Below are 13,385 nucleotides of genomic sequence, written 5' to 3'. Positions count from 1 at the left end.
ACTACTACAAATAATAGAAGGGACTTAAATGGAAAAAGGAATTGGGGATTTTCATAAGTTGCCTATAAAAAAAACAGCTCTCTACATGTAATATACTTGCAATGGAAAGATACTCCAGATATTTTTTATTGTGGTATCTTTGTTGTTTCTCTTAAAATGTATTTATATTTACATTGTAAATACTAGAAATCGATTTTTTAGATATCAATTTTTGAGTTTGAATGATTTTCTACTCACCTCATGCATATAACTCCATGCGTAACATAGTCCAGTTGGATATAGGGGTCTGTAGTGGTTTCCTAAAGTGTACATGTAGATCAACCAAGGTGACGGAACTAATAAAGTGAACATATCGCACAGTGCCATAGCCATTAGTACAACATTGGTAGGACTACGCATATGCCTTCTACTCAATACTATTACAATCAACGTATTAGCAACAATGGTTATTATCAGTAAGATAGGCATTAGGTAACCATATAAAGGTATAGCGTACGTAATAGGCATTTCCGTTGTGATATTTATTACGTTTAAATGTGATAAATTTGAATCATGAAGTGTCAGATTCGATGATGTCCTATCTTGGTTTATGTAAGTATCGTTTTCGGCCATGATGTTATCCGACGAATTATCGATCAGTAGTTAACTTGATGGTCGTTATTACTGGATACAATGTCGAGGTGGGATATTTTTAATACACGCTTGATTCTTCATGCTTCTATTATTTTCTACGCGATGACAATCTGTAATAAGAAGGAAGTATAAATATATGAAAATTGTATAAGTTTGTATATGTATACCTATAGTATAATAATGATATTCAAAAGCCGCGGGGTAAAAGTGAGTTCATTGAAGTTTTGGAATGAAACCATATGTATTATGGAAATTTGTTTCCAAGAAACATGATATAATAATTTATAAAATTTTAATAATTAAGAGAAGTGGGATTAGAAATAACAAAAAAGTATATTCTAAAACTCATTATACAATAAAGCACTTTAAACTGAGCAGCTACTTTACATAATTCAACATCTAAAGTAGGAATAGTATATAAAAAGACTAGAATGTATATCCTTTTGCAATTCGAATAACAAAAAATAATAAATTTATGGCACATCTTTTGATTTATATGATAGTCACGCATCTTTCCATTCTCCTATTTTCTACTTAGAATGTATGGAGTAAGATTGAAAGATACTGCGATTGAATATTTGTAGCAGAATTTATTCAAATTGAATCTGCTAATGGTATCTCCCAAACTTCCAAGTGCTAGAACTGTGCTGTGGCAAGCTTGAAAATATATATGTCGAAACTACTAGATGACAATATTGGTATTGTCATAAATATAATCGAAAACGATAATTATCATCTGAGTACGAATTATAAAAACGCACCTTCATGGAAGAGCACAGAGAAAATATTAAGTTGACAAACTAAAAAATGGACAGAAAGGGTTTTTACTATTTTGAATCCAACTAATTCAAAAATAAACTATTTGACTTGTATTAGAAAGTATATTGCTTTATCACCTCCTATGGTGGATACTTCCAGATTCTTCTCAAAATATGTGAATGATAAATTAACAAAACAACCCAGTGGGCAAAAACATCTATTATAGCAAGATCATCGAAACCATCTTAACAAACTCTGGAGGAGACATCCTAGCCGTAAAAGAACACGGAGGCTGGATGTTATCTAGAGTTGCAGAGAGTTTAGCTTAAGTAGACTCTACATTAAGTAAAACAAATAATAATTCTAAATAAATATTAATGAGTGATAATATCCCTTTTCTATCCGAAAATAATGGTAATATGATTTTATTGGAAGATAATCCATTTCTACTATATCCATGCTCGTTACCGGCAATTCTTGCTATGGAATACTTACTAAAATTAGTAATAATACTGTAATTGCTGAATCTGTTTAGACCAAGCTAAACCATTGAAATTTGATAATTGCACATATCACACATACTGAGTGAGTTTTAATTTAGTTTAATCAAACGATTTATAGGATGTTTGTAAATTTTTGTGCACAAGGGTCTTGTGATACGGCCGGTATTATGGTGGTATCTACATTGTTGTCAGATCTTATCTTTTTCCGGAAAAATAATGAACTTTGTTATTTCAAATAGATCACCGCATATATTTTTCGCTTTTCGAAATCCTTAAGAAATATTGATTTTTTTTCATGTAATATTCTCTATATCCAAATGCCATAATTTCGGAGTTACGGCTACATTTGAAGTATCTCCACCAAAGTTACAATATATATTGTAGATTTAGATGTCTACGATTCCATCAATGAAAAAGAGACCAATTATTTTGTCGCCTATTATTCCAGTCCATACATTCAGTTTTTCTGGATATTGGGTGTGGAATTCATACATCCAACGAGGTTTGTTACGAGACCAGTATCTACAATTATGCCGATTTACGTTTTCATTAATACAAAAAGTTGCCTCAACCCAAAACATAACATTACTCAAAAAATTTGATTGTAACATTTTTCCATCATCAGGTCTGCAAACTCTTCACGTCTATCAAAATCGTCATCTTGAACCAACGTTATTTTGTATGGATGGAATTTATTATCACGTAAAATTGTTATTACGGATGTTTGCGAAATATCAAGTTCCCTGGATATTTGTGTAGTACTAAAGTGTGGATATCCTTCTAACAGGACACAAATACGAGGCATATTTTTTAAGTAAGTACCGTTTTGCGATTCCGCCGTCGCAACCTCAAGGTCGGCGTTCCGCACATGCGCGCTGGTTACCTACATCTCTTGTCTACGCACTGACGCCATTACAGTCTGATTCTGAACATGGTGTACGTTGTTTACTGAGTGTTTAAGATGCCTCCGACAATCGTGAGTCCCGCTGATCGTGAAGTACGGGCTGTTATACGATTTCTTAGTGCTAAAGGCGTAAAACCGATCGATATCCATCGTGAGATCTGTGAAGTTTACGGACAAAACATTATGAGTGATGGAATGGTAAGGAAATGGGTGAGAGCATTTAAAGATGGCCGCACAAATGTGCATGATGAAGAACGGAGTGGGTGTCCTTAGGTCGTTAATGAAGATTTGGTGCAGAAAGTGGACGAAAAGGTGAGAGAAAATAGACGCTTTACAATTTCATCATTGTGCGACTCCTTTCCTCAATATTCTCGTAGTGTTTTGTATCACAAGTGCCTCAATATTCACAGAAATTATGTAGAAAAGTAGATTAAGGTACAGGCTTTCAAGTAAAAATAAAATTATTGTGATATCTTTACATTTCTTTTTTTAATTCCAAAACGACAAGTTTTGTTTTCAGTTGAAGCGGTTTTTCTGCACCCTGAACCAGTTTCGTTAAACTTTTTTACTAATTATTTTTTTTTTTTTATAAATTTATTGTCGCATCAACTACAAAGGTTATTAGCGACATGTCAATTATAGTTTGTGATATAATTTGGTGTCTTTCAAATACTTAATTATGTTTGCGTTATTACAATTTTCATTGAGTAAGGTGGTTATATTGTCTGGAAAATTGTTAAGTATTCTTTCATTTCTGTACTTTCGACAGTTTAACAATAAATGTTCAGCATTAAGGTTCTCGTTACAAGTTTCACATATCGGTGGGTTTTCTCTATTAAATAGATGGGAGTGTGTTGCTTTAGTGTGACCCAGCTTTAAGCGATCGATTTTTATTTGATCTGCGCGACTTTTTGGGCTACCTTTCCATGGTTTAACGTATGGTTTGATGGTTTTCAATATTGACTGCGATCTGTTCCACTCACTTTGCCACTTACACTGAGCTTTCGCTTTTATTACCGCTTTGAAATCACTGACCATCACTTCGCGCACAATTGTTGCTTTGTTGTTATCTGCTGCTTCTCTGGCGTATTGATCCGCTTTTTCGTTTCCTGGGATATTGGTGTGTGATGGGACCCAGATAATTTGGACGCACGCTTTGGATTGGTGGAGGAGGTATAGTTGGGTTTTAATGAGGGAACCTAGTGGGTGTTTGGGAAAGAGTTGTTTAATGGTGTTGATGGAGCTCATAGAATCAGTAATTACTGCAATTTTTTTATATTCATTACTAATTATTGACAGTAGATCTTGTTATGAGATTTCGGTTAGGATATAAATTATTAAAGATATTACACGTTTCTGTTGACTTCTATTCATTGTGACTTTCAATAAACGATAATAATTTATTGAATCGTCAAATTTGTTATTGTAGCAGTCATAACCACTTAAATGTATTGTTTTAACTTCGGCGGAGATAATGCAAACGTAGCTATAACTCCGAAATTATGGCATTTAAATATTGAAAACAATTGAAAGATAATATATAAGATACATTTGAAATAGGGTGATCTGTTTGAAATAACAGAGTTCATTATTTTTCCGGTAAAAGGAAAGATCTGACAACAATGTAAATATCACCATAATACCTGCCTTATCACAAGATTCTTGTACACATAAATTTATGAAAATCGTACAAGCCGCTTCAGAGATAATTGAGGCGTTCCATACCTAAAACTCTGTATAATATTTTATTTATAGTATTTTTAATAATTGCATTCGTCTATTGCTGTGTACTAATTTTGATTAAAATATTGATCAATATATCATATATATTCTCTTAGGAATCAATAAAAGCGTTACCTATAGTTTCTTCTAAATACGAATTGAGCTTACTCCTCTCACTAATGCGTGAAGAAACATACTTTACGCACAAATGTGTATAGAAACAATCCACGTAATTTTCAATATTGAGTTCATAAATGTATAATATACAATATCTGAATACGCCTTACATGGTATATTTCTGTTATTTCCAATAAATATTGAAAAGAGTCGAAATGGACTGTTTTGTATTGTTCGTTTTATATATGAGAACCATAGATTAATATTTTTAACATTAATTTAACCACGTCAAATGTGTGTGGTTTTACTTTTTATACATTTCACCCATAAACACCTGAAGGTTTTTATTTCAAACTTCCCTATTAATTAAAAATTACATAAGTATTTGCTTTTGTTTATTTTCGAATTTTACGATTAGTTTTAGTAATAATAAAGTCGATAAAAAATATGATATCCGTTCCGACAACCAGCATATTTTTGATTAAAAATTTTCTACCACTCCCATTTATTGTTCCTTAGCTTAATTTTCACATTCATTTTTCCAAGCTTTAGATATTATTTCAAAATAAATTGAGAATTTCAATATTTCTTATTGTGTCGATCAAATTTTTGAACTAGGCTTGTATTTGATTCATAGAAAAGTATTGTAATGGAAAAGCAGCATTTTTTCAAGAAAATTGGAGGATTTAATTAGAAAAATAAATTATCCAGAAAGGAAAAGAAATCTTATTTAGCAGAAATAGGCTTTAGAATTACAGTTCTCTCAAAAAATGAGAAAACTAACTGAATTGGGAAAAACGTTATAAATTGCCTGCGCATTCATTATTTGAAGGTTGAAACTTGAAGGTTGTGAGTCAATTGCCTTGGGAGCTAATTAGATGTCACCGTAACCCTTATATTAAGGTAACGTATGAAACCACCTGAGATTGAGGGTAAGTTTATCATTTTAATTGGTTTTGAGATAAAGAAAATTACAATGAAACAATGAAAAATGTAGACTGCTTATCGATAAAAATATACAACATTTTGTGTATCCATATCACGAGTGCATTCAAAATTATATAAACCTTCTACGAGTGCATACCCAACTTCTGAAATCTAAAATGGAAATGTTGGTTGATTGATACCTTATTTTGATCGTCGTTAACATATTTGATTTTTTTCTAGTACGTGAAAATATTTCATGATTTAGGTATTTGGTAATAAAGTTTGAGTAATTAATTGATATTCAAAATTATGTTCAATGTTTTCTGAACTGTGATAAAGTGATAAACTTCTTTCTAATATTTTGAAAAGCTTCTTCCCAAAGCTCTTTTCATGCAGCTTTTATTTTTTTCACCAAATTTCGTGGTAACTATTCTATCGATTTAGCTGAACAGCAACTTAATCGTTCATATCTCATCCAAAAATGTGTGGATTCTTATTGTTTCTTAACAAGCGTAGCAAGAAGAAACGTACACTCATTAGTTAAGTAAATATTGTGAGAAATACTCTGATTTCCACTTTGCATGTTAATCTTTAGTGTTCTTTTACTCTTCTTTATGATATTCCTACCTAGTGTACCATATTGCGAAGTAACTTGGTGGATTAAGCTATTAAGGTGTAAATTTGAGTTTGTTCCGCGCCCTACAAATCAAGGCGATCATATAACATGACCTGATTTATTATTCAGATATCTTTCGTTGATCATTTTTCTACCGCATTTTCTGCCACACTTTCGGTTATTTATGTACATCGTTTGAAGACAATTGAATGTAATATCTAAGCTCATTTACTTTAAAGTGATTTTTGCGCCTCAAATTGAAGATAGGCATTGCCAAGCTAACATAAGTCGAATGAACTCAGAGCAAAGGAAATCCTCATGATACCTCCTGACAGAATATAGAAATCCTACTCACTTGATCAGTTGACGGACAGGCTACACTGTTGGGAGGGACAGCTATTGCATCGATGGACCAAAAAAAGCAGGTAGATACATACGAAATGGAGCTAGAGGACACATCCTTTCCCCTAGCAAGGCACGCTTCTGTTACGCTTTTGGCCATAGGGGACTTAAAGCAACCTAAACTTTTGATAGGACTCGAGCAAGCAGTGAAACCCGTTACTTGAGTATGGAGAAACACCTCAAACTGTGGAAAACGCAAGCGTCATAGGTGAGACAAACCTTTAGGCTGGGTGGAGAGAATATTGCCTCTGATAGAAGGAAGGCAAAAATACAAGGAAATTATCCAGGCAATTCAATTGGGCGTCCCTATTCTTAGTTATAATAAAACCAGCTGGCTTGACGACAACAGTGTCGAGAATGTTGAATAAAGAATATTTAACAAAACTTGTACAAGTAAAAAAAGTTTTGAATAGTTTTCAACAGATTTCTAGCGAATTATTGAGGATCGGGTATGTTTTTCCTTCCGTTGAAAATTTTAGAGGTTCTCTCCGGCCTCGATAGAGAGTAGATGTAATTATAAAATAAACACATAAACCCGTAAAAATAAGTATATCGTGGATTTGCATGTGAATTATAAAGTCCAAAATACAGAATCGTTTTCAAATTGACATCTTGTACAATTTCACGAACAAAATGTACTTTCAACAAAAAAATTTCACAAGATATATTTTGCATAACGTAGTCAACGCTGTAATCACTAACAAACGCTTGTTTACAAATACTAAAGACGCTTTCATTAAAATTTCCCACCAACTTTGTGGGGCAAATATTCAATGATCATCTCAAGCGCCTTAGGTAAAAAAGGCGTTGATGTTAGTATATATTTCAAGGTAATGGAAAAATGAAGGTTTTCGTCCTAAAAGATCAAAGATTTTACATTATGAACAAGTTGAAAAGTTTATACTCGAGGCACCAGATGATAAATAATTAATGGTTGACGTTGCAACTGTTTTCGGATTATGCGGAGCCTGTCGGCTTGGAGAATTGTATACTTAGGTAGTTCATTGATGAAAGATATCGAAATAACAAATAAATAATTGGCTATACAACTTTCAAACACAAAAACAAAAAAGTCAGTAATTTTTTTCTATATTATTGGGATGTATTTTAAATATTTCCGTAAGTACATTGCACTGAGCCCTTATTGTTATAAAAATATATTTGGGAAATTGCCAGAACCAAAGCAATATGCAGGCCACTGTTATTGTGTTCAGGAGCAAACATTAAGGAGATAAAAAGCCAAGGTTATTCCTTGTTTATTCCATTGATTATTCCATTGCATATAAAAATGCCATTGCGGAAAAATTTCTCTCAAAGCTGGTACTGGAGATTCTAGTAATGTGTAGTGATACTCCCTAACCTCACAAGGCATTTATGTTAGTGATTGTTATAGTTAAACGATAATATTGATGTGTTTTGTTATCATAATTTCATTTGATTTCATGAATATTTTTAACACCGTGTTAAAAAAATTTTTAACACTGTTGTCATTAAAAGTGTCACACTTATTGGTACTTGTTCTAAACAGTCTTCAAACATCGGTTTTTGTACACTATGTGAAATATGAATGTTATTTGTTCATTCACAAAACTGAATAAATACTAGAAAATTGAAAAAACTGCAATAACATTCGATAAAACATAGCAATCCTAGGCTTCCTTTCTTGTTTGACATATTCATTCATTACATAAAGAAATGAAATAATTACCTCATATCTGTCACATACGATCATGATTAGTTATACATTTTTCCAACATATCTACTTACAGTAGTAGTAGTAATTATCTTTTGAAATATGAAACGGAATGTTCAACATAAATCAAGAAATGTGACAGCAGTTAGTATGGACAAAAATAAGGGTGGTAAATTAAATTTATTGTAGCGTAAAATTGGGTCACAGATCAGATAGGAACAAAAAGAGTTCATTATTCTCATACTGTTTGAATACCATTTGAACTCAAAATGATATATAGGGTCGGAAATTTGTTGATTATCACTTGGATTCAATCGTTTGTTTCGGAAATACTAGTTTACATGGGTAAAATTTTTTATTGAGTTGGTAAAACCTTCGTTATGTTCGTGTGCAGTTTGAGCGCAATATCTCAATTAGTCTGTGGCTATCAGCTGTTTATTTATATAATAATAACGTTACTGAACTTCGGATTACACGTTGAGAAAAGTTTATTAAATACATTAACAAAAACATAATCTACTACTACAATATCCATATGTTTTATAAAATGCCTCGTCGGCGTTATGCAATAAAGCTTAATAAACAATGTTCATTAACGCAACTCGTCCGCTCTAAAAGAGAACTATGGGGATGGACCAGAGTTGAGGAAAATTTTCCAAAATATCTTCTTCTCTTGCTGTTTCCCGTTCAGGTTGATTCTTCTTTCTTCTTATTTCAATTATTAGGTATATAACATAGGCTGTAACTATGAGATATAATAAAATTGAATAAAAACCTATACTTTGAAAATGAATGAGTAAAGAATTTATCTTCTCAGCTGACTTCTTGAATAGCACTCATGACATTGTTCATTTTGTTAAGATCGATTGAATCCAAATGTACAGATTTCAGGTTAACACTATCTGGGGTGAAATTTTGTACGAATATTTAATTTGTTTTTATATTTTAGGCTTCTAGATTTAAAAGTTTTTTCTATTAAAATGTCACATTCGTTATTATTAAGTTCGATTAGTAAGATAACTAGCGTTCACAGAAAAGTTTGTAATGTCTTTGTTGCAGTTTTGTTTGACTATAACACTATACGGAGTGATCACAACTGGACTTCGCAAGGAGAGTTACTTCATTTTGCTCTTCTTTGTAATCCTTGGCAGATGAATTTTTCTTGAATTATTTCTTGACACTTAGAGTTTGTAGAGTCATAGTTTTGCTCATTAAAAGGAGAAATTTGGATTGGGGTATTATGAGTTTAATTATGAGTTTAAAATTTTGGTTTGAAGGTGTGGGTAAGGGGTAAAGATGATAGTAGTTATATTCAAGAAATTCTACAATCGGTACTTCTAATATAAAAATAATACTATTATATTTACTGTAAATTCGAACTTTAATAATTTCTTCTTATAATAAAATACTAGCTTTTACCCGCGGCTTCGCTTGCAACGAATCCATTAAATAAGTATCAGAAATCATTATAATAGAAAAGAACGAACTCTGTAGCTATATTAGAACCTGAGATATAGATCTTTGAATGTAGAAAAATTACCAAAAACCTACAAAAATCCATAACTCCACATTGAATGTCCGCGCCTAGCTCCTCTCCAACTCAACCGATTTAAGTGTTCAAAAACTCAAAAGAAAGAAGGTGTTTCAGCGAGTGTTCTTAAACCAAAACGAAGTCTCTATCTTGAATAGAATCTGAGATATTGAGGATAGAACGTGTGTATGTGAAAAACTCCCATAAGTAATGTACAGGGGGAAATCGCATTTGAGTATAACTTGAGAATGGTGAAAATTAAATGAAATCCGATGGTTGATGGCTGATCTGTGCATCAATACCTTTCATTGAAAAAAAAAATTAAGCAAATCGGTTGGGTAGAACGCCTGAACGGACTCGGAATGGAAATCATCAATTTTTTTAATATATAAGATTATTCAACGATTTCAAAGTTTCAAAAAGGAACTTGTTATTTTTATCAATATTTTTCTTAACTGATATTATCTCTGAAAGTATTTCATTTGGATTTGCTTTATAATTGTGGGAAGTATTCATTTTTGTGAAGCTTATAGCCACTTCAATTCTGTCGAGTAAATCATGAATGATTCGAAAGCTGATAGGAAATTGAGAATCAAATTGTTCAATTGAAAAGAAATGGTAAGTTTCTATCATTTCTATTTTCAGATTCCGTAATTCTTTTTGTAAATCATTAATACGTGAGCTCAATATTTCTTGGTTGCGGGATAAGATGATTCGAGTAATGTAATTTGATGTGTGAGCAATGTTTTGATACTATTTTGATTATTAGATAAGGCTTTAATAGCTTCGTTATATCGTACCGCACTAAATTACCTGTTAAAAATTTTATTGCTGAGCCAATTCCGTCAAACAGAGATCGTTCACATGTTTTCTCCATAATGGATTTAATTGTCCTTTTTGATTTTATTTTCTATTACTTGAATTATGTGGTGGGGATTATCAAAGTATTCTGTAAAGTTGAATATGCTAGGATGATTCGAAAGAGATTTATATAGATTATCATATTGGTCCTTCGAATTTAAAAAGTGGTCGGTTATATTTATAATGTCATAAACATGTATGAAAGTCCGAAAGTCTGTTTCTATATATGCTGTGCCTAGTCGTAAGGGTAGGAGGCCAGGTTTATTGTTTAAGTTATGGAATTTGGGGGGCATCTAATCTTCCTTCGGCGGTCCGAAAGACGAAACTGAAATGGGAGGTTTTTTTTTGTTCGAAGCTTGTAGAGCTGTGTATAGAGTTATTGTAACCTATTTTTGCGTAATTCATTAAATCGGGATAGAGTTCTCGTAGTATTCTAAGATGTTCAATCAAGGTTGAATGAACTCTTTCGGCTATAGAGTTGGACTCATGAGGACCAGTTGTGGTGGAATGTATATTAATTTTGTGTAATGTGATAGTATCGTTATTGAATTCTGTACCTTTAAATAAAACAATTAATTGTGATACTCCGAACAATGTGAAATATTTGATTAGAGCTGTACTTATAATAACAGCTGTTTTAGAAGGAATGTGCATTGCTTGTGCGAATTTTGTGAATGCATCTGTTAAGGTAAGATAATATTTTCCGATGTGTATAATTTGGAATCGTTTTGATGCAGCAGAACATAAGGTTTTTGCCTAGCATATTTTTCCAATAGTAATTTACTTTTAATTTTTCGAAGGTTTCTGGAATTCCTCTGCGTGTAGTTTTGCCTTCGTGATAATTTCTGAGTAAAAGGATCTGTTCTTTTTCATCTGATACAGTATCAACTGATTTAGTGCATTTGATAGGTTTTGGTTGATTTGAAAAGAAATGTCTTAAATAAACTCTATTAAAATCATGATACAAGTTGTCTATGTTAAAATAAAGATAGAATGTGTTGCTAAGATCTGTGTTCACTACTAAAAATTTGAATACAAAACGTCCTTTGTCATTTTCTAGAATTTTAACTTTTGTTATCTTGTGATTTTAGTATGTATTGTGAGAGATATCTAGTTTTTGATATAGATTTGGATATACTAAACTTTGTTATTAATAATTACATCTAATAGAGAAAATCCTTGGTTAGTGGTTTCAAAAGCTGAATGAATAGTTTAGGAATTGGATTTAGGGGTAGTAGGTTTCGTCCAGGTGTATTAAGTTCGTCTCGTAAATTTGGAGGTATATTAGTGGTATTTTTAGGAGGCTGTAATTGTATGTTTTTTCATATTCTTCTAATTTCAAACACCATCTCACCAATTTTGAGTAGGGTTTTTTTAACTTGAAAAGCCAGGTTAGGGGTTTATGGTTAGGTCGTCCATGCATATGTGTTTGCAAGCCCATTCGATTGCAACTAATTCCTTTTCAATTGTAGAGTAATTGATTTCTGAATCGTTCGGGGTTCTTGAGGCGTAAGCTATAGGTTTGTCATTTGGAATAGTACCTTGTGCCAATACTGCTCCAAGGGAATAGTTCCTACTATCGGTTGTTAGAATCATCGGTTTGGAAAATTCTGTATATTTTAATATAGGATCGTTTGTTACAATTATTTTATAATTTTGAAAAGAGTTTATGAATTCTTTATCATGAATTATTCGCATTCCTTTTTCGAGGAAACTTTTGATTTCGGTTTGGGTTTTGGGAATCGGGAAGTTTTTGATTACAGAAATTTTTTCGGAATTGGGTTTTACACCTTCGGTGGTAATTATATGACCTGAGTATACGATAGATTTTTGAAGGAATTCGGATTTGTCCAGTTGTACCCTTAAGATAAATTTTCTCAGTCTGTCAAATATTTGTTTAACTCTCCGTATGTGTTCCTGAAGAGAAGTACTGTATGGGGTATTTTTAAGCCCAAAATACATTCTCTTGAATTGAAAGTGACCTTATGGGGTGCTAACGGCAGTTTTGGGTACGTCTTCGGGGTCAACTTTGATTTGGTGGAAATCCAAGGATGTAAAATAGTTAGCTCTTTCTAGTTTGTCCATGATTTCGCTTATTATTGGGACTGGATAACAGTTTCGAATTGCTTTTTCATTTATTCTGCGGTAATCTATTACCAGTCTCCATTTTTTCTTACCGGTAGCATCTGATCGTTTTGGGATGATTCAAATAGGTGCAGTAGATTCTTCTATGATACCTTCTTCTCCATTTGTCACTTCACTTCCTCTAGATGAATTATCGTGAGCCGATAAAATTTAGTGTATATTGGACTATCGTCGGTTAACTTAATTTTATGTTTGATTTCGTTAGTAAAACTCAAAGTAATACCTTCGCAATAAAAAATGTCTCTATATTCACAACAAAGTTTTCTTAACGCTTCCTTTTCTTCTCTATTGCAATGATCTAACCTTATATTTTTTTGAATTTCCTTTAAATTTATTATCATTGGAATTACCTAAGTTTATATCTGATTCTACTTCCATTTTCTCTCAAAAATTTACTTCAACTAAATTCAAGGGTTCGATGTTAAGAGGTTACAAGGTTCTCATTTGAATTTATTATTCAGATTATTGCAAAATTATTAACTATATTCACTAATGCTTTTGGTGTTCCAAGATCATTACCTAATTTTTCGAAATCTAATATTCCAATGCCATTTTTATCATTAACTGGTAAT

General features: G+C 32.2%; 1 protein-coding gene across 3 annotated transcripts in view; it reads right to left on the bottom strand.

Moving 5' to 3' along the window:
* LOC130904095 (sex peptide receptor) overlaps positions 1 to 13,385 on the bottom strand; it is a 258,893-nt gene that overhangs the window by 101,703 nt on the left and 143,805 nt on the right. For all 3 annotated transcript variants that reach the window (XM_057816656.1, XM_057816655.1, XM_057816654.1), the window contains one exon: positions 238 to 743. In XM_057816656.1, coding sequence (XP_057672639.1) covers positions 238 to 612 — 375 coding nt within the window. In that variant the 5' untranslated portion in view covers positions 613 to 743. The remainder of the gene's footprint in view (positions 1 to 237; positions 744 to 13,385) is intronic.

This window comes from Diorhabda carinulata, chromosome 2 (assembly GCF_026250575.1).
Source record: "Diorhabda carinulata isolate Delta chromosome 2, icDioCari1.1, whole genome shotgun sequence".
NCBI lineage: Eukaryota > Metazoa > Arthropoda > Insecta > Coleoptera > Chrysomelidae > Diorhabda > Diorhabda carinulata.
This window is presented reverse-complemented; position numbering and strand designations above follow the sequence as displayed.